This window comes from Thunnus albacares, chromosome 7 (assembly GCF_914725855.1).
Source record: "Thunnus albacares chromosome 7, fThuAlb1.1, whole genome shotgun sequence".
Taxonomy (NCBI): Eukaryota; Metazoa; Chordata; class Actinopteri; order Scombriformes; family Scombridae; genus Thunnus; species Thunnus albacares.
This window is the reverse complement of record NC_058112.1, coordinates 16770139-16794558: the sequence shown is the minus strand read 5'-3', so window position 1 is coordinate 16794558 and position 24420 is coordinate 16770139. Positions and strand designations below refer to the sequence as shown.

General features: G+C 41.6%; 1 protein-coding gene across 9 annotated transcripts; it reads left to right on the top strand.

Moving 5' to 3' along the window:
* Window positions 1-269: 269 nt before the first annotated feature.
* Window positions 270-24121, top strand: c2cd5 (C2 calcium dependent domain containing 5). 9 transcript variants are annotated; one of them, XM_044357845.1, is made up of 30 exons: window positions 270-614; window positions 1101-1209; window positions 1382-1468; window positions 1621-1792; window positions 1895-1990; window positions 2369-2524; window positions 2620-2857; window positions 5843-6003; window positions 6863-7087; window positions 7627-7715; window positions 9962-10070; window positions 14180-14294; window positions 14510-14608; window positions 14717-14828; window positions 14968-15047; window positions 15504-15690; window positions 15782-15946; window positions 17343-17483; window positions 17564-17627; window positions 17748-17809; window positions 18110-18208; window positions 18381-18470; window positions 18604-18682; window positions 19399-19491; window positions 19587-19655; window positions 19911-19943; window positions 20270-20371; window positions 21645-21838; window positions 21936-22082; window positions 22196-24121. In XM_044357845.1, the coding sequence occupies exons 2-30, from the start codon at window positions 1120-1122 to the stop codon at window positions 22319-22321; spliced, it is 3480 nt and encodes a 1159-aa protein (XP_044213780.1). In that variant the 5' UTR covers window positions 270-614; window positions 1101-1119; the 3' UTR covers window positions 22322-24121. The 9 variants fall into 9 exon arrangements, with proteins under 9 accessions (XP_044213780.1, XP_044213781.1, XP_044213772.1 ...); XM_044357837.1 differs by lacking the exon at window positions 270-614 and adding an exon at window positions 16790-16834 and having other exon boundaries at window positions 20270-20401; XM_044357846.1 differs by lacking the exon at window positions 6863-7087.
* The last annotated feature ends 299 nt before the right edge of the window (window positions 24122-24420 follow it).

The window sequence follows — 24420 nt, the reverse complement described above, 5'->3', positions numbered from 1 at the left end:
AGACAAAGCCTAACGCTGCCTTTAAGGACTATCTGAATACAGTCATCAAACGAGTAAGTGGCTTTGAGCATCTTGCTTTTTAACAATATAACAAAACACACCAATACATACTTCCCGTGCTTGGTATAATAGTATATTGGCTCGGATATGTTTTTAATTTTTCCAGTTAGAGTAGTTGTTATTTTGTTGTTTATTTTGTTAGTATTTCTACCCGAGGAAGATCAGTGGAACGTTTGAAGTGGAAAGTACGAGTTTACGAGGTGTACATGAAGGCAGCACACACGGACCACTGAAAACTCATTCATCATCACGCGCTGTATTCTGGTCGAGCTAGCCGTTGGTTTTACGCGCTAACCAGCGACACGTTTTACGAACCAAGAAGTCGGTCGTAACGTCGCCCGTATAGCTGTAACCGTATCTATTTAGCCGTAATATCAGCCGCTGTATATTTGTCTAACTTTAGCGACACTTTCCTGTCTGGTGTGCTGGGAACTAACGTGTCGTGTTATGGGAGAGACACGGAGGTCAGGCGAGCTTTGGGCTGTCAACAAGAATGTCCGAGTAACACAAGCCTGCTGCCAGTTTGACAGCTGTCTGTTGATATTGTAGCACTGGTAAGGATGATACTGTTTGCACTGGGAGCAGGAAGATGACAATGTTGTTACATAGGTGGCAGGATTGCAGTGTGATTGTAAAAACATGGCCGATCAGGTAGAGCTTAAGAGATTCTGACTGCAATGCAGTTAACCTAAGTGGCTTTTCTTGCTAGCTCTGCTTTGCTAACATAATCTAGCTAACTGACAGTAGCTGCCGTGTTCATAAACGGTTGTTCTGTAGATAATTTTCAACCGAGTCTGTAAGCTATTTACGGTTAAACTGGAAGCGTTAAAATCTAGTTTAGCTGGGGGGAGCTGGCGTATTAGCTGGTGAGTATGCAAACAGAGGAAGGAACTCTTCACACTGTCAACAACATATGCCATGTAATTAGGTGGTCCACTTCTCAGTCCTCACCGTTGTTTGTGACAGAAGCCTGGATTATAGTAGGTGTCAGTTGAAAATCTGCAGATCGATTTATTATTATTGTTACAATATTTTCACAGATCAACTGAAAATTGAATCATGCCTGGGAAACTTAAGGCCAAAATAGTGGCAGGGCGCCACTTGCCTGTGATGGACAGAGCCAGTGACCTTACAGATGCTTTTGTAGAGGTGGGTAAAAGTGCTTGAACTGCAAAACTTATTGTTTTTTTGTAATTAAATCGTTCACATCTGTAAAAGTATGTTTTAGGTTTGGTTTCAGGTTTGTTTCTACATTATTATTATTGTTAAAAATGATAAATGAGAGATTTAAAGCTGTGCTTTTATGTATTTTATTTTCCAGGTCAAGTTTGGAAACACAACCTTCAAAACTGATGTCTGTCCCAAATCCCTGAATCCACAGTGGAACTCAGAATGGTTCAAATTTGAGGTAAAATGTTTGATGAGCTTCTCTTTAAACTGTGCCAGCATTATTTTTAGTGCCTGCGTCACACAGATGAATTGCATTAAACCTTAGCTCTCCTAACCTCTGTTATACTCTCATCTAATGTCTTCTTTCCTTCTCCTTCCCTGGATATCTAGGTTGACGACGAGGACTTGCAGGACGAGCCATTGCAGATCACAGTGTTGGACCACGACACTTACAGTGCTAATGACGCCATAGGGAAAGTTTACATTGACATTGACCCGCTGCTGTGCAGTGAGGCTGCCTCTGTCATATCCGGCTGGTTTCCCATCTATGATACTATCCATGGTACAATAATCAGCCTGTAGAACCACAATAATCACGTAGTTGTTGTTGATCCAGATACGGCTATTCCTTATTAGACTTTTCGTTTCTATTATTTGCTTTTAGGTATCCGGGGGGAGATCAATGTACTCGTCAAAGTGGAGCTCTTCAATGATTTGAACCGCTTCAGACAGTCCTCCTGCGGGGTCAAGTTCTTCTGCAGTGCGTCTGTCTTGATATTTATTACATAATTGTTTACAGTTTGGAAATACCACATGAAATGTGTGAGTGTGTATGCATAAAATGCATATTGACAGTATGTGATAGATGGGGCAGGAACCCATGAAGCAAATGTGTGAAAGAGTTTAATTTGACTACAAAATAATTTTGTTTTACGCATAAAGTTGATCATCTTATTCAGACTTATAATTACTGATGGCTTTTCAGCAGACAAGGTGTCATTTCCAAGATCAAAAAAACTACAATGCCAGCTAAAACAAATGGTTTGAAACAGCTGAGGAGAAAAGTAGAGGGAACTTTTTTCCATTTAATGTAAAATCATTTAACTCTGTGTGGTGTTTGTCTACTTCTGTATGGTAGCCACATCCATTCCACGGTGTTATCGGGCAGCGATGGTGCACGGGTTCGTGGAGGAACTTGTGGTGAATGAAGATCCAGAGTACCAGTGGATCGACCGTATTAGAACTCCTCGGGCCTCCAATGAGGCCCGTCAGAGGCTCATCTCTCTTATGTCTGGTAAGAAAATTCACAGAATCCTCATTTCATGTTTGTAGAGTCTTCCCTGTTCTCCCCTCTCTTATTAATGTGGCTGTGTGTTACCCCCTGTGTAGGAGAGCTGCAGAGGAAGATAGGACTTAAAGTACTGGAGATGGGAGGAAATGCAGTGGTGGGCTACTTGCAGTGTTTCGATCTGGAAGGAGAGTCGGGCCTGGTCGTCCGAGCCATCGGTACTGCCTGCACACTGGACAAACTGAGCTCTGGAAGCGCCCCCAACACCAACACACACATGCACCCTAGCACAGCCCCTGCTTCCAATGCCTGCAATTCCCCTTCTAAGGATGGAAAGGAGTGAGTATGAACCAACAACACAAGCATGGACCCTGCCTCTTTTTATATGCAAGTTTCACTGCAAATTTAGTGTGTGAGAATGGAAGGAAAAGATGATCAGTGTGTGCATGAGAGGGAGAGCGTGTGGGCGAAATGTAAGTCAGTCTGTGTGTAGTCTAGCAGTTACTCCTGTGTGTGTCTCAGTATCTTTTGATTTCCCTTTGTAGATTGTTTGTCTATTGTGTGACGTGTATTGCATCACGAAACTAACAGCACACGACACATCCTGAGACACACACATGCACAGTGCACACACCGGCATCCTCAACCACCCCCCTCCCTTGTCTGCTCTTTTAGACCACTTCTTGCATGGCTTTCTGCTCTACCTCTGCATGTTCTAGTACTGCGTCTTTTTAGTGAGTATCTAGCACACACGTGTTCTGATCAGCCTCTAACAGTCTGTGTTTGTTCTGTTGTCCTCATCCTGGCTATTGAGTGGTTAGTTTGTGATTTCACCAGTCTCTGTAAGAATAATGTAGCAGTTGAGTGCATGTGTGTCTCTTATTAGCATTTATACAGTGTATCTGTGTGTGTGTGTGTGTGTGTGTGTGTGTGTGTACATGTGTGTGTGAAATTGTGTGTATCAGGGATGTAAACACTTTTTGGTGATGACTTTGTTTCTGTTACGATTCCCCCACATGACCTGTGTGAATTTGATGAGAACTTTTTTTTTTTTTGGGTGGGGTTCGATGACAGGAAATATATACTTGTTATGTACAAAAGTGGTTGGATGAAAGATAGCAAGGTTGATGATTCAGTACGATTACATCATCTTCTTCCCCTCCTCGTCTCACTCCCTCCTCTAGTAACTTTGTTTTAGTTTGCCCATTCAAGTTGTAAAGAGACGATATGCTCAATGTTTTATTAAAAGTATTCTGTACACAATCTAAAACAGCTAAATGACTTCAACATATGTCATTTTCAATACATATTTCCCTATGCTTATTTCCTCTTTAACTGTTTATTCTTGAAACTAAAGTTACCCTGACTGAGAATTTTGCAGCAACATAAATGTTGTTGTTATTTTTACTAATAACTATATTTTATTCATTCATTATTTTGAATGATCGCCTCCTGCTTCATGTCCCCCTTAAATATTCAGTTTTAACAAAAAGTAGATTATGGAAGCAGGATGCAATTTAACTACAGCTGCAAAATAACAATTATTTTAGTTATGATGATTAATCTATCAAGTATTTATTGATTAATTGTTGAGGTTGTTATTGTTCTTAGCTCACAGCTAGCCTTACTTTAGTATTGTTATCTGTTTTTAGTATTGTTTTGTCTAAAACTTTTTATGCTACTGTCTTGGTTTCAAACCTCAATGGTACTTACCTGGTTAAATAAAGAGTAAATAAAAAAAGGGGGTGTAAAATGTAAGAAAATAGTTGAACATGCCTACAAGATTCCAAAGCCTGAGATCAGGTCTTCAGATTGCTTGTTTTGTCCAACCAACAGTCCAAAACCGAAATATATTCCATTTACAATAATATAAAACCCAGAAAAGCAAAACATTCTAATATTTGATAAGCTGGAACTATTAAATGTTGGACATTTCTGCTTGATTATTGACTCAAACAATTAATCCATTATCAAATTTATTTATTTTGGTGTGTTTCAGCTTTAATGGAGACTTTTCATGGGGATACACATAAATAGATTCTCTTCTTTCTAGCATGCCCCTGTATACTTTAATATGTATGAGCCTCTTTGGGTCTCTTTTATCTTTTTGATCTCTGTTGTGTTTGCATCCCTGCTGTGTATGTCTGTGTGAGAGTGAGATCTTTAGCTGAGAGCTATGCATGCGTTTTCTGCTGCTTACACATGGCTTTAAATGGAATAACAGGGTAAAGAGAGGATGTAAAAACACACCCTCTCTTTGCTGTTCTTTTCCTCTTTTTTTTTTTTTTTTCCTTTTTCACTCTTGCAATGTTGTGGTGTTGTTTGTTGTGTGCGTTTCTTTCTTCCTCTCTGGCTTCATTCTGACTGGGACATTTCTTACTGCGTGTGTCCAAATCGGTCCTCTCTCTTCCTTTGTCTGCGTGCTGATTGGCCCAGGTCTCCCCTAGCCCACGGATGCCGCTCCACCCACAACAGCCCTGTGCATTCGGCCTGCAGCTCCCAGAGACTGTCCCAGAACTTCTCTGTCTCTGTTCCCACACTCATCTTCACTGGTATGCAGAGGCAGGGAAGGAAATAAGTGTAGGAGTAAAATAAGTTGTTAGATATAAAAGAGAAGTAGATGGTGATGTTTGTATGTAGACTGAAAAGTGAATATACTTTTTTTTCTGGAGTCTGGACAGTTTGACGTAGTAGAAATATTGTAAAACAAGGCTCTAGACAAAGACATCAAGACAAAGAAGGAAGGCAGACCCTTGCAGCTTTGTCACAGACAGACCAAATGTCTCCACCTGTCGTGTCTTTTCACACTGATAGGGGGAGGGTATACAGTATGCCACTCGAGTCAGCCTTCGTTTTCATTGGCTGTTTGCGACAAAAAGAGTCTAAGGTGTGGCTTTAACCCTGAGGAAAGGCTTGTGATCTCTCTACAGACACCTGACCTTTGCTTCACTCCACTGGGACACATGCTTCATGCTCGTCATCCTCTGTTGGATCTTATCTTGTGTTTTGCCATGTTGCTTTCCTTAGTTTGACTTGTGTGTGTGTGTGTGTATGTGTTTGTTTTTGTTTTTACATTTTGCTCTCCATGCTTGCTTTTTCGTTCTCCAGCCATCCGTAGCACCTCAAACACACCTCACCCAAAGCAAACAACATGACACATTAAAAAGTAACCTCCCCCACTTAATGGGTACACTCCCACATATGCAGACAAACACACACACACGCACACACACACACACGCTCAGAGGGTGAGGTGATGACTGACGTGGGTGTGTGTGTGTGTGTGTTTGTGTGTGTGTGTGTGTCATGTTCTCCCCCTGGCAGGCCGGTATTTGGTGAGGACCTGCCCTTGTCCTCCGGCCCGCCTACCCCTTTCAGAGCCCTTCCCACCTCCTCCTCCTCTCCTCCCCCCTTCTCTCCCTCCAAGCCATGCAGCCGCCAGTCCTCATCATCAGACACAGACCTCAGTTTGACGCCCAAGACGGGTAAGCACACGTGGCCCCATCCCCTCCCCATGTCATCCCTCCCTTCCCCTACACTTCATGTGGTGCTACTCTTGTGGTGGTTTTTGATTATTATTTTTTTAATTTTTAAATCTTTTCATATTTGAGTTTAACATTATTTTCTTTCGAAACGGTTTGTCATATTTATTTAGCCGTGTTCCATCCTCCCCCTGTGCTCAGGGGTCTGGTGTGTTTTCTTTATTCACACTATTGAAAAAAAAATACACTAAACTTGCATATAATATATAAATATAGTGTGAAGACACACCAGATCTCTTTGTAGTAGTTCTGTCCCTCTGTTGTTGTGGCCTTTAATAGAAGCACTGTGTCTCATGAGGGGCTGTTGTTGATCTAAGGTCACTTCTTCATTAGCAACCATTATGGTTAATCTTTCAGGAAAAGGTAAGTTCAGTCAAACTCTACCACAAGGACAACTTGAGCACATTTTACCAGAGTTCTGCCTTAAATGCCACATAGCCTGAACGACTTTTTTACCAGACTGCGCCCCCCCGACCCTCAGGAGGGTACCAGCAATCCCCCAAGCCCACCTCCCTCCTCATTTCTTACTTCTCCACTACATTCTTTTTCTTGTTTTCTCATCTTCTGTTTCTCTTCTCCTTCTCTCCTGTATCCTCCAGTCACTCACCTTTTCATTTATGTTAACTTGCCCACCTGCTTCTTTCGCATACCTGATTTCTCTACGCTTTTGTCCCCTTTATCCTCCTCACACCTCCCTTCACAGTTGTTGCACTTCTGCTCGCTTTCCTCATGGCTCTACCTGTCCATTCTCAATATATCTGTTTTTCTCTATGCACCTTCCATCTGTTTTTCTGCTGGATAGAGGAGCCCCAGCCAGTGAGACGCCGGCCTGGGATCTTCCTCTGCCCCAGCTCCCCCACCCTCTGCACAGACACTCTGTCCCTTCCTGGTACTGGCTCAGTGGGCTGTGGTCACGGCTCTGCCCCCAGAGCCACCACCCCGCCCCCTCCCTCCTCCATCCGCTCAGACTCTACCTTGCTGAGAAAGAGCGTGTCCTTCACTGAGGACCTGCTGCTGGCAGCCTCCGGTATAGTAGGACTGCTGTGTGTCATCAAGTAGAAGAACCTGATAACAGCGCAGTGTGAGCGCCTCTAATGTAACAACATCTTTAGGGTGGACAAGCCACAACAGACTTGTTCTCTGTGCAGAATATCACATTATAATTGTACATGGGATGAACAGCAGCACTGATCACATCCAGAAACATTAACTCCACATGCATGATATTACTGCTCAGTTGTGTTGGGAAACAACAATACTGACTGACAGTCTGACTCTCCTACCCCAGCACGCAGTTTGATATGTTTTTCAGGCGTATCCGTTTCTTAGTTTATCTAAATAAGACAAATATTTAGAGTAGGCTAGTCTTATGATGAGGAAGGAGCAGGAATATCTTCTGTTCTCAATTTAGATGTTTATTACAGTTCCAGTAGTTGATTTCACTTGATTTGTCATAATAACATTAATACTGCATTGTAATTATCAACTGAAAGTTTGGCTTTCTAGTCCATTGACGTATGTGCTAGAAGTGATAGAGACTGAAGCCAGATTCTCCTCTGTGATCAGGAATGGGCAGTGGGGGCAGTGCCGGGAAGGAGGCGGGGCCCCTGAAGACTCTTCTTAGACAGCAGACGCAGACGGCTCTGGAGCAGAGGGTACGATGACGATCACACTCACACATGCTCATGCACACATATATATACGGATTCACTCTGTGTGCAGACATTTGCAGCTGAAACGCACCGCAAACTGCAAGTCAAAGCATTGAATTTTTTATGATGTTTTGCCTGTTTGGCTAGCCGTATCGATGCAAAACAACACAAAATAATAAAATATGGTTTTATTTTATAGCTATGAGCAGCAATATATATCCTGCAAACTTGAACACTATTTTATTTCATTAAGAGTATTGTATCTTTTTAAAACTATCTTAGGTTTCTGTTTGTCTTAGAGTTTTAGAGATTTGCTAATTAAAATTCCGTTGTAGCACCTACAATGATGATTTTGTCTTATGTCAATGCAACTCAAAACAGCGAGCTAATTGTTTTACTTTTGACAGTTGACTCTTGCAATTTATGGTGTGTTTCAGCCTCTGATGTCTGCATGTAAGATCAGACAGCTACTTAATGTCACACACCACTTTTTACATAGCTGTATTCTTTGTGAAAGCTCACAGATTTACACTGGTGAGGTGTTAAATGTTTTATAGGGAGTGGGTCTGTGTAAGAACAAGTAATGTTCCCTTTTTCTGTCCTCTTGACCACTTGTGCTACTCAGGGAGCGTCCTCCTCTGGGTTATTGTTAAACATCAGGGTATGTCCCATCAGTGTGACACTCTCTCTCCACCTCTCCCCTAACTCCCTGACCAGCTGATGGCCACCACCCAGTCTGAATCACCTCCTAACCCCGTCCCTCCTCTACTGTTTGTGAATCTCAAGAGGGGCAGGTCGGGTTGAGCAACATGCAGCGGGTCTTTGTGTGACCTCGCGTTTGCTTGGCTACCCACCGCACTCATAAAGATTCACAGACATGTTATGTGGAGGGCTGGAGAGGAGTTGTGTTCCCTTCAGGTTTGAAGGGGTGTGTGACTGTGGGTGTGTGCCTTCTGGATACTCATGTAGAACACCTCCTTCCTTTCTTATCCCGAGCCTTGATTTTTGGTTTCCTGCGTCGACGACGGGAATGAGCACGCTCACCTCATCACCTCATTCTTGTCTCCTTGCTCTGAGTGGGAGGAGCTGTCAGTCAAATTAGTAGTAGTAGTATCTTCCTTACTGATTTTTGGACAAGAAAGAAGCCAATGCTAGTCCTCCTGCTGTCTCCCCACTAAAGACATTCATCAAATATACCTGCATGGTTGGAAATCCCAGTATGGTTTTCTCTAATGGTGGTCATCACTTCAACCTAGAATGAATACCAAGATGCTAACAAGCAGTCCAAGTATTCCCAGCTCTTCTTGTGAGTGAATGCATGGATCTGCATTACAATGTGTGACTGGAGGCAAAGGACCGGCTGTCCTGTTGGAGGATAGGGAGAAGCATGTAAAACAAAATCCCAATCCTCAGCCCGGACCTTGTCTGTGTGTGTTTGACTTTCAACTCCAAACCAAAGTAATGCATTTATATAGATTTGAAAGGATTGAATGAATCACTCGATCGGTGATACAATATATCTACACTTTATTGAAAAGATATTTTCTCAATCACTTCCAGATCTATTTGAAATGCTGAGTTTTGTCTATACAAGTACAGGCAGAAATGGAGCAATTGGAGGAATCCTTGGGGGGGTGCACCTTGCATGTGGGGGGGCGTACACCATCCCACTTCAGTCCTTGCTGCATGTTGGCACTTTCCTAGCACATTTTCCTAGTCTACACATAACACAGATTTATCTTGTATTTCTCTCTATTTTGATCATTTAAAATTCAGTGTTTGACTACAGTTAAGATACATTTTGTTTGGGACTTGAATATTTTTTTTCATCAATACACGAAGAGAAACAACAAAATCTGACAAGTCTGATGAGCAGTTTTCCTTTGATTTGATTTTGGCTCTCTGATTTACGATACAATTGGTTATATAGGGTCACTTATGGAAATCTTTGGCCGATATGCACCCAAAATGTGCTACAATTAGTTTCTGCTAGTTTAACATTTGGTAAATCTTGTATCTTGAAATGTCTGACAATAACATTTATTTTTACTTGTATTACTTAAAACTAAACAAAGCAGGACATTCAAATCAGCTGTTCACCAAAAATTTGAGCACACAGACAATAAGATTATGTATATACTTATAGAAAGCTATAGAAAAATATGATGAAATAGAATAATCATGAAACACTAAATATGATGTGAGTGTTTTCCCCTACTGTAAGTGACCTGGCTGCTTTCTTCCTGCAGGAGTTCCCCTTCTTCACTTTGACGTCATTCCCACCTGGTTTTCTGGTTCATGTGGGTGGAGTAGTCAGCGCTCGTTCTGTCAAACTACTGGACCGCATACACAACCCTGGTGAGTTCTGTGTACATAAACACACAATGTCCCAGTGCAGGTTGTCCATTGTCCTGTGAAACGATATGATTGAGCTCCTCCATTGACCTATCGTATGAGCGTCCAGTCTTGTTGCAACTGGCTCTCCTATGTGTGGTTCTAGTCCCTGTTTGCTTGTCCTGAAATACTGTGTCAAAACTTGAGTTATGTACGAAGCAACCGGTCCTAAACAGGTGAAAGCTGTTCCTGGTCACAGTCACAGGCTGCAGCTTTGTAGCATATTGGAAACAAAGTTAGGATAGGCTATCATCACCTGCATCAAACGGTTTTACAGATAGGGGCAACTTTCACCTTGTGGTTTGATTGACTGGCTTTGTGTAATGTATAGTCTGTGTGCTGGTCATGTGATGGCTGTGTGTGTGTGTTTGTGTGTGTGTTTGTGTGTACCCGCTGTGTTGTTGTGTGTGTGTGTGCGTGCGTGTGTGTGTGTGTGTGTGTGTGTGTGTGTGTGTGTGCGCTATAATGTTGCCCCCGGAGGTGAGGTGCAGTAGTGGTGCATGGCTCCAGTCTGTTGCTTGCTGCTTCTTCTGTGTGGTGTTGTTGGCTGCGGGTGGCGCTGTGGTGAGGTACTGTGGTATCTTATTTATGCTCTGCTGCTTTGAGTTTTAAAATAGGCTTCTTATCTCTGTGTTGAAATTCTAATGTTTTCTTATACCATGTAGACTTGATTAGTCTTATATATTTGATAATGAGACATTTGCTCATTAGGTATTACCTGCCCTTTTTGAAGGTGTTAGATTCCCCCCGGGCAGCATCAGTAATTTTCATTGCTCGGTTCAATAGACCCCTTTAATTTGAGGATGTCTGAGAATTTAGGGAAAAGGGAGTGCTGATGAATGTGGGCTGGGTTAGGAGAAGCAGGGTTCTTTTCAGAGGTGGACAGGGGAAACAAAATAAGCTGCACAAAAATGACAGTTGGCAACAACACGTCTGTCATTCAATGATTAAACCTACAGTCTTCCTGTCTAAAGTAGGGAAATTGGCACTGTTTTCATGCCCTGGTCCAAATAGCAGGCTTAACTTGGAAACCATTCTGAAAAGAGCCCTGTTCACTGTTAGTATGTCATAACTTTATCTACAGACTATATTAAAGGTACCCTGTGGAGTTTTTGACCACTAGTAGCGCCATGGAGCCCTTGTTTTGTTTGTATCATGCACAAGGATGCATATGTACATGTGCAATACTCATGCCGATCCTTTCACACTATTTCACTGATCGACAGTTTGTGGTGATAACGCTTAAAGGCAGTGAAGAAGACTGCCAGTTAGTAAACATGAAGGTAAACAATGCAGGATTTAAAATATTCAAAAAAGGAGCTTCATAAATGTTTTGAGGAAAGAAATGCATTCAACACGTTTATTACACCCCACGGACATACACGATAGGCTTTGGTGAGAAACACTAAATGTAAACATAACTTTTGTTTGTTTACAAGAAAACTCCACAGGGCACCTTTAAGTTTAGAGAGTATACTGTGAGTTATGGCGCAGTCAGACCCGAAATCTGCCCGGCAAAATTTACTCACATGGTGGCCAAAAGCAGGGAGACAGGAATTGGCATAGATCAAACATAAACTAAGACTAATAAATAGGATTTCACAAAGTTGTTAATTATACATCGTTTTTTTTTTTTTTAACATTTTACTGTAACCTCTGTCATAGTCCTTACAGTCAATGCAGTCATACAGCAGCTCTTCTTCTCTGCTATCTGTATTATTTTGCTGTGAAGTTATGAATCAAGAATGTAAACAAACAATATTTTCCGATTGAGGGGTCAATCCCACCCCTTCTCTCAAACTGGTTGCACATCGGAGAGCTCGTGTTTTGCCACGTTTCACATAAAAATGAATGGGAAGTGAAATCCAGTCTGACTGCGCCTTTAGATTGCTACTGCATGCTCCCTTTTCACATTATGTAGTCTTCTCTTCTCCTTAAATCTTCTCCAAATTTGAACAGGGCCTGTAGCTTTTCTCATCTCTATTCTCTTCTTTTCCTCGTCAGTCTTGTTTGAGATTGTGTTAGTAGGCCTGAATTTAGTTGTCTTTGCATAGTGACTGTGGAGTGCTGTCTGTCTCTGCATAGTGACTGTGGAGTGCTGCTGTTGTGCTGTGCTTGTTTGTTAGACTGTCTCTTCTTTTCTTTTTCTCTCTTTCTGTACTAACGGTGTGTTCTGGCCCAGCCTTGGGTAACACGCGCTCATACAAACTGCTAGACTGGAATAGTGTCACTGCAGGTATTTCCCCCCTTTTACTGCTCTCACCCACAGGAGTGATGGCAGCTCAGTGAAATAGATGAGTCTCTTTTGTTAAACTTGCACTCAACACTAAACAACTTTGACCCCAACTTGCCCAAACATCTACAAACAAATTCAATATAAGCCTGATAATGTATCGCTGAAAACTGATGAATTCAGTGAGCTGCCATTCTTCTCTCTCTAATCTGTGTGAGTGTGTGCTGAGCTGAGTTGAGCATGCGCTGTGTCCCCCACCCCACCCCATCCAGCCTGGCCTGGCTACCCCCCCTCCCCGGCTACTCCCCCTCACACCCAGCTCATCCTGCTGCACTGAAGCACTGCAGCTCTTCCCTAACGTTGTCCCAGCGCTGTTCTAATGCTTCCTGAATCGGCATCGTGGTCAAACCTTTCTAGACCAGAGGAGGTTTAGGAGGTTTACTCTGTGACAAAGAACCACTGACCGGGCATGTGCATCCCTAACTCACTGGGCCGTATTCATACTGAGAGAGCGAGAGAACGAGGAATGGATGGATGGATGGATGGAAGGCGGGGTGATAAAATGGGTGGCAGTATAGGAAAATTTGAAAAATGCATTTGGGATGTATGATGGGGAAAGAGGTGAGCTCGGGGTAATGGAGGAAATATGATAGCACTCAGCGATCTCTACCTTTAAAACTACATTTGATGGACTCTGGTGAATGAATATGGCCCTTCTCTGCCCATGAGCGTGCACATGGTCATGAGCGTGCACGTTGGTGAGCCTGTGCCTGTGTGACATCCTGCTTCTGGTTTAAAGGAACCCACTTGTGGGCCTGATGCCTGACCATCAGTCATTATTCTTCATCTCTTCAGTTCTCATTCCCCCTCCGCCCCCCCACCCCCTCCCATTCATTCCCATCCCCTGTCTCACCAAGCAGCTGAGTTTCTCTCTCTTTCTGGGGCTCCGTCAGCATGTGGCCCTCCCAGGGAGTCATGGGGTGCGGCTCAATACTCTAATGTAGCTTCCTTCTTCGTTCAGTGATCTCGAACTACCAAACGAGTGAAACTTTAACCCAAACAATTAGGCTCTTCTGAACAGTGCTAATAAAAGCGAGGTGGTAGTGGAGCAAAGCCTCATGAGACTATTGAAACACACCCATGGTTTAGCCTAAGTATGATGAAGGCTCAATCCCTTTGACCTTAAAACCTTTGTCACCAGGTTAGGAAACATTTTTCAGCACATCAGGCGCACAGTGTCTTTTATATAACGACTCTTTTACCAACAAGCAAGATTTTCTTTCTATACCACCACAGCCAAAACATACCTACAGGCTGCCTCCTTTCTGTCAGTGTGGCTGAGGGAAAGGAGACATAAAGAAGAGAGAAACAATCAATTTGGTTTTAGACAATGTGCAAAGAGAATATTAAACACACACACACACAGCTAAACTATCCATTGACTTTGCCTTCATCATCATCCTCAAATTGTCATAAATCATTCTCATTGTCACTTTGTTTTACAAAATGATAGTTGGTTTTGGCTTGCTTTGATACACCGTTTAACCCATGAATCACCAGAAAATACAACCTGTACTGTTTTTGCTGTCTGTTTATTTTCTGGTAAGTCATAGAAGTCCAGATATCAGATTAGATACAAACTTCAATGTCAAATTTCCTGTTAACATGTTTGTACTTGTCAGGGTAATCTTTTTTTTTTAATCTAACTTGTTTTACAACAATTAGTTAGGTTTAGTGTTAATTCATTATTATCTAGACTGTACTGTTCAATGGTGTTTTGATAGGTAATTCATCTGAAATCTTTTGAAAGCTGTTTGATTCAGAATTTTGTGTTTTTCAGATGAGCCAGAGACTCGTGATGCCTGGTGGGAAGAGATTCGCCAGGAGATCAAATCTCATGCCAAAGCTCTTGGTTGCCATGCTGTTGTGGGATACAGTGAGAGCACCAGCATCTGGTGTGTAGTTGTACACACACACGACAAATTCCCTTCTCTTTGTAACTCCAGCTTTGACATGTCTCTGTGTTTAGCTTCTTCAAGACATATATTGTTGAATCGCTTTGTTATAAACCAGCTTGTCGTTTGCTTTAATTCACAAATGTGCTCTCTTCTCCTTCTCTTACTCTCCCCCCTTTCTTTCTTTCTTGATCTCTCACCTCCCCTCAACATAGTGAGGAGGTGTGTATCCTGTCAGCGTCGGGCACAGCAGCCATCCTGAATCCTCGGTACATGCGGGAAGGCTGTCTAGACATCGGCAGCACCGACCACAGGTTGTTTTGATTGAGATTTAATGTAAATCCATGTATGTGTACAGTTTGTCAGTACAGATTGAAATGAATTGTGGAGGCTGATACCAGATGGTGTGTGTTGTTCGCCAGGTTCGAGGAGCCGTCTCCCCCGAGCTGTGGCTTCTGTCACATACCGTATGACGAACTCAACATGCCATTTCCTGCTCAGCTCACCTACTGTTACCACTGCAGACGACAAAAGGTCTCAAATATATTTTCTTGTATTAAGTGAAAGGCTCCTATATGTTGAAGATGTCTTTGGTTTTCCACTGTGTAAACTCAGCTTGGTGGAAAAGAAAAAAAAAAAAAGAATTCATTATGTTTTTTGTTTTTTTTTCAAGGTTCCTGATGTGCTGTTCACAACAATTGACCTGCCATCAGAAGCAGCTGTCACAGGGAAGGGTTGCCTTATCCAGGCCAGGTATAACTCCTCACAGTTAAATGGCTCCACATCCTTTTAAAATGATGCCGATACTGAGAAGAAACACACCTAACTAAATCAAATCAAAACTTGTATTACTGTTACAAACTTACATTAGCCTTTTAGAAATGCCAAATGCTTTGGCTCACATAAAAATCATAAAGAAATTTAGCACTAAATAACTTATAAACCAACAGAGATATTTCAATTAACAGTAACTTGATTTATATGATTTTAATAATACAATAACTAAGTTATAGTATAGTAAGTATGTTGTGCTTAGTTGAAATTTAAAAGTTTTGATTACTCAAAACTAATTTGATTCAACTCTGATTGTTATCTGAAAATATCTTCCCTGCAGCAGAATGTAGGCTGCACAACACGCCTCCAAAAATGGAACCTTACATCAAAGACATTGATCAAAACGAGTTAATGCCAGTGTTTGTTGTCTTCTAGACTGTGTCGTTTAAAAAAGAAAGCCCAGGGAGAAGTGAATGCGACGGCCATCTCCAACTTGCTGCCTTTTATGGAATACGAGCTACACACGCAGCTGATGAACAAACTGAAGCTGCGGAGCATGAATGCTCTGTTTGGTCTACACATACAGATCAGTGTCGGCGAGAACATGCTCCTTGGTCTGGCTGTAGGTGGACATTTTAAACTACCAATTTCATCTGACATACACGTGTTTTGCTGCAACACAGCCCTTAAAATATCTGTGTGTGTGTGTTCAGTCTGCCACAGGAGTGTATCTGACAGCCCTCCCCGCACCAGGGGGCATTCAGATTGCGGGGAAGACTCCTGGTGACCTGAGCAATGAGCACCACATCTTGACCATCCAGAAAAAGATCAACGACACTGTAGCGAAGAACAAAGAACTCTATCAAATAAACCCTCCGGTGAGACGCACAACACACCCGCATGTGAATCTGCGGAAGACACGTTTTGTGATAAAGTCGGCAAATCCCCCCTTATTACGCCAGGCTTTCACTGCTAAGTAAATTTGGGATTTTGTGACTCCCGTAAGCCCACAACCCATGACATAGTCAGGGTGAAAACCCTTCAATATAAAAGCAAATCCACTCAGTTGTCAGTTGATTAGCTACACCCAGCTTAAACTAATGCAGTCTTATACAGTCTAATATTTAGTCTACCCTCATTGATGTAAATAGGTAAGCAAAATATTATAACACACATCACCATTCGATAAGATCTCCCTAAAAGAGTTGTAAAAAAAAAAAAAAGAACATTATAACCTACATAAATGTAGCATTTATTGCAGAACTGGTGTATTATACTTCACTAGTTTTAGCTAGGTGTACCTAATAAACTGGCAACAGAGGGTTAACAGTATTTGGAACCTGTTTCAGCCAGATTGTGGTGTTGGAAACATACAGACATCCCCCTGATACACTTTTTATTCATTTACCTGTGTCGTAAATGAATAATATTTACGACAGTTGTCCTATGATGTAAAGATGTACCTTAGGATATCTTTATACTGCAAATAGGACACCAATAGGCATGTCTTTTGGACTTAGATGAAAGATGCCAGACGAATAATAACAATTTATGGCCATCAAATTCTTCAGATTTGTGCCTCTTTGTCAGTGTCACAGCAAGTTGATGAGCTTTCATTTTATAATTGTTAAAATAATGTAATCATACATTTTTATATATATAGTCTGTTCTCTGTAAATCATGATAAACTTACCCCTGTTGTCTCTCTCTGGTCATTAAAGAAATTATTTGCCCTGGACCCTGAGGTGTTCTGCGGCATAAACATGGTACTGAGCACGCCAACTTTTAGCTGTGAGACACAGCAAAGCATGACAAATACTTCACTCTATTAATCGCAATTCTACACCACCTATACTCTGTATAACAGCTCTTAACCGGGGAACATTTGGGAGCAGGACAATGTGTAACCCACTCCAGAGTCACCTCTCGAGGGCAACCCACTGTAGCCTCATTGTAATATTGTATTTGTATTTTACCCCGCCCATTCACACTCTCACATGTGTATGTTTTTAAGGCGTGCGTGTGTCTTTTGTGCCACTCCTTAGTCTTCCAGATTCACATTCAAATTAACACCAGCCATGTGTGTGTGTGTGTAGTGGTACATCTGATTGGGTACTTGAGTGAGTGTGAGCATGTGGTGTGTTTATTAACATAGTCATTCTACTAGCTATACAGTCTGGACAGATGTGGGATTGCAGATGGTGGGCTGCTGTGATGTTCTGGTGTTTACCTTGATATCCCATCTGCTCAGACATCACATCCCTTTCCTTGCAGGAGCTGACAGAGGAAGCGGTGGGTTCTCCGATCCCTGAGCCCAGACAAAGATCCAGACTTTTTCGCTCTCACTCAGAAAGCTCTGATGAACTGTCAGAATTGGACCTCTCCCATGGGAAGAAGGATGCCTTCGTCCTGGAGGTGTGTGTGCTTCTAAAAATAAATGAAATTGATATGTAACTTTCATGGACAAGTGTAACTGTTTGCCGTCATTTCTATAGATTGATGACACTGATGCTGTGGAGGACATCCACTCTCTCCTCACTGATAACTCTCCCCCTACAGGTATGTGCCATGTACTCACTTCACAGCAGTTACGACAGATCACACCCTGTACATGCTCAGTTAGTTATCTCCTAATAAGGTCAAAGCTCTAATGAATGTCATTACTTATTATGTCTCCAGGTTTCTACAGCTGCAACACTGAGATAATGCCTGGGATTTACAACTGGACTTCGGGAGTACAGGTCACTCTTTATTTTACACTGTTGCTACCTTCACAGTTTAAACACCTCATTAAACACTAAACATTTGGAGGCTATTTTAATGGTCTTTCATTGGTAAAATGAGAGTTTTTTTCAGCATATGCATATTTGGTATTTTCCAACCAGTCGACACATCTGTGTTAACAGAAAAACTACAATTTGAAGATGATGATGTTTGCAATTCTGCAATAAGGAAGTGTACCCATTACTGTACCCTAATTTAGAACACCTTTTGTCTTTTTTTATAAGTATATAATGTGTATGTGTGTTTCTGTTTTACAGATGTTTTCATCAGTGAGGGTCTTTAGGTTGAGTAATGCCAATCTTACTAATCAAGGCTTGAACAAGATCTTCACCGACCTGTGTGAGAATCTGCTAAGGGTAAGAAACCCTGTTGAGCATCAAGTGATTACGCCATATGTAGGACCATGCTGATGCTTTGTAATGGGCTTGGTGGATAGATCAGGCCTTTATAATGATTAATATTGTTCTTTTCGTAGTTTTGTTTTCAGTTAGGAGTTATAAGTCTTTCAATTTATTGTGTTTGTTTTAGAGTTTTTACTTCAAGCTGCGCTCTATGATCCCCTGCTGTCTTTGTCATCTCAACTTCACTGTAGCAGTACCAGAAGAAGAGCTCATACAGGTGAGCGTTCGCAGGCTATCTCTGATTTATGAAATTGCATCAAAACAAAAAATGATAGTAATACTGTCGATGCCTTTTTCAAATGGTTCCCTCTACTCTCACCTTCTACTGCACCACTCTGTCTGCCTCCCAGGTTGTAGTGACAGCGGTTGCCATGACATTTGACAAGGACCAGACCCAGGAGAAGCCAGCAGACAAGACTATCACCAAAGGTCTGTTGTTTTAAAGTTTGGGTCATTTTTATTTTTCCTACTCACCAAAAATCATAAAGAGTTTCAAATACATTTTTTATGTCTGTGCGTGTGGTTAAAAGTTATATTCAACAGTGAGATCTTAGTTTAGTTCAGTTTCTGGGTGGCTGTGGGATCAGTGGCAGCTCTGCTCAAAAGCAGGGAGGCACGCTATCTACAGCACATACATCGTACTTGTTAGTCTAGTGTTAATAGCTTTTGTTGATGAAAAGTAAAAGTACATGCTAAATCCTAATAACTGGATTATCATGTGACGCTACATTTTCTACATATTCATATTAGTCCACTGTGTCTGTGGGTGCGTGGAAGCTACAGATACAGTGGATTAACAGGATGTGAATTAGAAGTTTTAATTGATTTTCTTTGTAATTAGTCAAATTAGTGAATGAAATGTAACATACAGTAATTTGATGGATGGATTTGCATGGATCACTTGATCTGAGCTAAGACACTAACACAGTATCAATATTTAGTTAACCTTGAAACAACATGCATAGACATAAAAAGGCTTTTAAGAGTTTGTCTCAGCAGTAGTGAAGTTGGAAAACACAGAACTTTTTAAGACCATAATAGTCGAAACACTTCAACACATTTAAGAAACATCACTTGTGTTGTATTGCGTGTTTGAACTCAGAGCTGAAGCACCTGGATGATTGCGTATGCGTGTATCTTTTCAGGGTCCAGTGAGACTGAAGAGCAGCTGCAGTTTCCCTTGGAGCTGTGCGCAGACTCGTCATCCACCAACAATCAGCCATCATCCAAAATCTCAGGTAGCCTCAAATTCTTTTTCATATTTGCTCCCCGACCTCCTCCTCTGCCCTGCTTCACTAACAGGCATTGCCCATCTGCTCCACTAACACTTCAGGTACAGTCTCTTTACTCACCCCAGCTGCAAAACTCTGCCAAAATCAGCTGGTTGTGGTTCGCTCAGCAGGTAAATAAACAGTGTGTTCTGTTTTTGCCGTGAACTTAGATGACAGTGTGATGTTGTCTGGAGATGTCGTACTCCTGCAGACTATAGATGGAGCAGTTTGATGTACAGAACATTTTAGATTTAGAATGAAGGTTACAGCATTGAAACACCTGCTGAGTGGGAAAGGGATTGACGCCGATCCCTTTTGGCTCTCTGTCAAGTGCAAAGGTAAACTTTTGATGTTTGTGTGTGTGTGTGTGTGTGTGTGTCTGACAGGTCTCCCAGAGAGTACCAATGTCTCATCCAGAGGTAAGCTGCCCTTCTCGTTTACCATCTGCCCCACCTCTCTTCTACCAAAACTACTACACTGCTCTGTTTTGACTTTTCATCCTTTTGTCTCGGACAGAATTGTCCTGCACTGCTCCCAGACCTCATCCACTTTTGTTCTTTTCTGTTCTTCTGTTCGTTTTTTGGTGTCTTGTTTTGTTTTTGTTTTGTTGTTGTTGTTTTGTTTTTTTCTTTTCTTGTTATCGTTGTTGTTGTCGCGTGTATGTATGTTTGGGTGTGTGCGTTTGTATGTGTGTGTGTGTGTGTGTGTGTGTGTGTGTGTGTGTGTGTGTGTGTGTTCTCTCCAGCTGCCTCCGTTGATTACGGTTCCTTTGCAGACAGATGCAGCACCTGGCTAGAGCTGCTTAGGCTGAAAGCTCACACCATAAGACGGGGATCAGTTAAGACAAGTAGGAGGACACAGTCTCTAGCACACTCTGGTGATCATACCCACAAATACAGAACACAGTTTCACAAGCAGTCTCACACACACACACACACACACACATACACGCACACATGCTCGCATCAATCACACACCCCTCCATGCATGCCGCTGGGGGGCGGAGCATCGTAAATCAAGCACCAGCTTTTTAGCTAGAGTGTGAAAGTTGAAGCCCCGCCCCTCAGAGGGATCCACAATTAGCAGCTTGGCTTTGAAATCCCTGTAGCCATGGTAACCATGATGACAAATGAATAGGAAATTATTTTTTTTTTCCACATTTAGCGAGCACCTCTTTTTTTTCTACGCACTTTATCTACTAGACCTGTAAGCAATTTGATGACAATTAATGGAGGAATCCCTTCGATTTTTCTCTGCATTTGCATTAGAGGATGAGAAAACACTACATGATTTGAAGAATATAAAAATGCTGAAACGTTTCATGTCTGAATCCTACAACTTTTAACACATACAATGTGCTAAAGATCGTGGTGGGGTGGGGGACAATGCTTTTCTGCAAGAACTGGTATGATTTTCAGTCCTGTGCACAGTAAGTGAACTGCAATGTGTGGCTCTGAAGGTTCCTGGTTTGATGGATGTAAGCCACATCAGGTAAATTTGCAGTAGTGGAACGAACATCTTTCACACTCTAGCTCATGTACATGTGCCCAGCTCAGCTCATAGCTGTCTCTGTCCGTCTCCATTTCTCAAGCCTCTTTCACAAATGCAAACAGATATAAATACTCTCACATATCAATTGTGCTGCAAATACTGTATTCACACATGTAAACATACACAGCTGTGCCCAGGTCTGTCTGTCTGTCTGCAGACACTGTGTAACTGTCTTGTCTGTTTGCCTCAACTGCATGAAACGCATGTGAAACTGCATGGCACTGCACGCTTTCCAAGTGATTGTCTTGTTACAACACCAACACACCACTGCATGTAAATTCACGTGTATCTGACGCACACATACAATTGACTTACTCACATACAAGTGCACACACACACACCTGCGTTACCCCTGCTGTGCAAACGCTAACAGGATTGCATTTTTGCACGCACATTTGACATCGACATTTCCTCCCGCTTCAAAGTTCATATTGGCTTTTAATTTTTTTTCATATTTTTGAATGTTTTCTGGTATCTCCATTCCCCTTTTGTCTTTTTTCTTTCCCCCTTCTATTGTTTCTTTTCCCGTCTCCCTCCTTTGGACCCCTCTGCTCTCTCTCAACCTACAGTGTCATCTTTGGATCGCAGCAGTCCACTCCCCGAGGGACGTTCCCGCTCGCTGCGCTCCACCCGCTCGTTTGGAGGAACCTCGGTCACCGTGGTGAAGATGACACCGCTCTCCTTCCTTCCTGGGTTGCGCATCATTAAATACCTCGGGATCATCAACATGTTCTTTATCAGAGAGACAACATCGTTACGGGAGGTAAGAAGAACACGCCACATGTATAAGCCCTAGGATCATCTTATACAAGGTGTATGCATACCTATACACATGAAACGTGTGTGTTTTTCTTTTGCAGGAAGGCGGAGTCAGTGGCTTCCTCCATTCATTCATAGCAGAGGTGTTTGCAATGGTTCGAGCCCATGTAGCAGCCCTTGGTGGCAATGCAGTAGTCTCCTACAGCATGAAAGAGTGTATGTTGATGGAAAATCCAAACAAGAACCAGGTAGCCAACGCACACATTTAAACATAAATGCAAAACAGAACTATTTCATCCTCAGACCTGACAGTCTTTAGTGTTTCTGTGGTTTAATCTTCCTGTCTTTGCTCCTCCTCTAGGCTCAGTGTCTCATTAATGTGAGTGGTGATGCCGTCATCTGTGTCAGGGAAACGGACCAGGAGCCCATGCCCTCAGTGACAAACATAGGACAGAGCAGCAGTAGCGGAACTGATGGGACTACATGACAATGAAACACGGACCCTCACTCTGTCTGCAGGACATATAATATGAGGACACACTCTCTGAGTCTAGCCGTCCAAATATGAGTAATTTATGTCTGCCTTAAAACTTTGTAAAAGATCCAAATGTCTGGACATAGGTAACAAAGAACAAATTCTCACACACACAAACATGCAGTCTGTATTAACATGGAAGGTGCAGGATGTTTGTCTCTGTGTTTTTTATGTACATTAACAGAATTTTTGCAGGAGATACTGACATGGTTCTTTTGTAATTAGGTCACCTGAGAGTATTTCAAGACTCATTGGTTAAAACAACAGCCAAAGGACCCCTTTGCATCGAACTGTTGCCTGTGTTTTGCAGCCGTCCATATGGGTTTCACCCAAGGATACAGTATCTTGGCCATCCCTTTGTGTGTGGGCACAAGTGACACTTAAGGCAGCTATGACTAATTTGTCCATCCACAGATCACAGGAGTCACCGGCCAGACGGCCATGCCAAAAGGGACACCGCTATAAACCATGAAAAGATTTTAATGCAGTCAGATTCTCCCTCAGTGTTCTCGCTCTTGTTTCGAGTAACTTGCAGATTAAAGTCCCATCTGTCCATTTCAGTTTGGCCAGATAATCACTGTGCTGGGCAAGGCATGTATTTAAATTTCAACATGGCTTGTGCTCCTCCTAAAAATAGAAAATTCGCCCCAGAATATTTTGGAAATTTTAAAGCTAGAAACCAAACAGCCCAAATCTGTGATGCCATTTTGTTATAATTATCTAATAGTTAAAAATGTCTAAATTTGTGTTGTGTATAAATTAGATTTTGTATTGCTTTTGTTGATAATCTTAATTCTAACTTTCACAGTATTGCTCACAAGCACAGATAATCAAATTTCTTTAAAGTGTCAAATAATGAAGTCGCAGTTTAGTCTTGTTTTTATTTCCACAGGGGACATGACAAGTTACATGCATCTCTAACAAACAGGCCGAGATTACATGCATATATGCACATATTTTTGTAGGGTGAGGATTTTCATTTAATAACAGGCATTACTGAGCAGTCCAATGACAATGAATAAATCTATAAGAAATTTTTTTATTGTTTTACCTTGAAGTGGTAAAATTAAATAGCATAATTTCTATGCCTGGTATTCACTCACATCTAGAGTGGGCAAATGTCAAGTGAGTATAAATGGAACAGACATATATATTGAGACAACTCAATATATATATATATATATATATATATATATATATATATTGAGATAGTTTTGACTGAATTAAACCTTCGGTTGTGTTTATTGATGCAACTGTTGCTTCACTTGCAGCTTTAGGGTCAGTTTCTATTATAGGTTCTTGCTGTCAGTGTCAAATTTCACATCTCTTTGTCAAGCTTCATCTCTGTTGTTTGCCATGTATGGTCTGAATTTTAATCCTGCTACTGATCTATACACCTGACATTCATGTCCAATGCTGGAAAGAAAAAAAACATCTCTGATGTAGGTTCCACTTAAAAAATAAAGGTTGTAAATGTTCTCTAAAATCATATTTTTGTAGCATAAAATGTATGAAACCTACTGCTCGTTTTGCCTGTGCAATTAACTCACTGTGTCAGAGAATTAGTGGTACTCTAACCTGTTTCTGTAATGAGCAGTTTGTGATCAGTTTCCGATATTTGTGTCTAAAACTTGAATGTACATACTTAGATGCATTTGCTTTCTGACTAGCAGCATGCAGACCCACTTTTTATTGCCATGAATCTGTATGCTTGTCTGATAAGTCTTGCACAATAAACTCAGTCAAACAAGAGGCTTCTGTTTGTCATCCTGAATCAAAACTGAACACCCACACTTATTAATAAGCAAGAATAAAACAAATGTATACTGTATAAGCCCATTGCTACTGAGAAGGGCTGCAACTAATTAATATGCCTTTAATATCTACAATTAATCGATCATTTGCTTTGCTAAGATATATTTTCTCTAAAAATATTCTTCCATAAATATTTCAGCCAGAAATCTAAAGAAATTAAATTTATTAAGTCATGCTTTTTTCCCAAATATTGAGTGATTGGTTGTCAAAATTGTTAAATTAATTTTCTTTCGATG

Coding starts and splice junctions, on each gene's coding strand:
- c2cd5 (XM_044357837.1), top strand. CDS start 1,120: ATGCCTGGGAAACTTAAGGCCAAAATAGTGGCAGGGCGCCACTTGCCT. Junction 1,469..1,620: donor CAGAATGGTTCAAATTTGAG/GTAAAATGTTTG, acceptor CTGGATATCTAG/GTTGACGACGAGGACTTGCA. Junction 1,991..2,368: donor CGGGGTCAAGTTCTTCTGCA/GTGCGTCTGTCT, acceptor TCTGTATGGTAG/CCACATCCATTCCACGGTGT.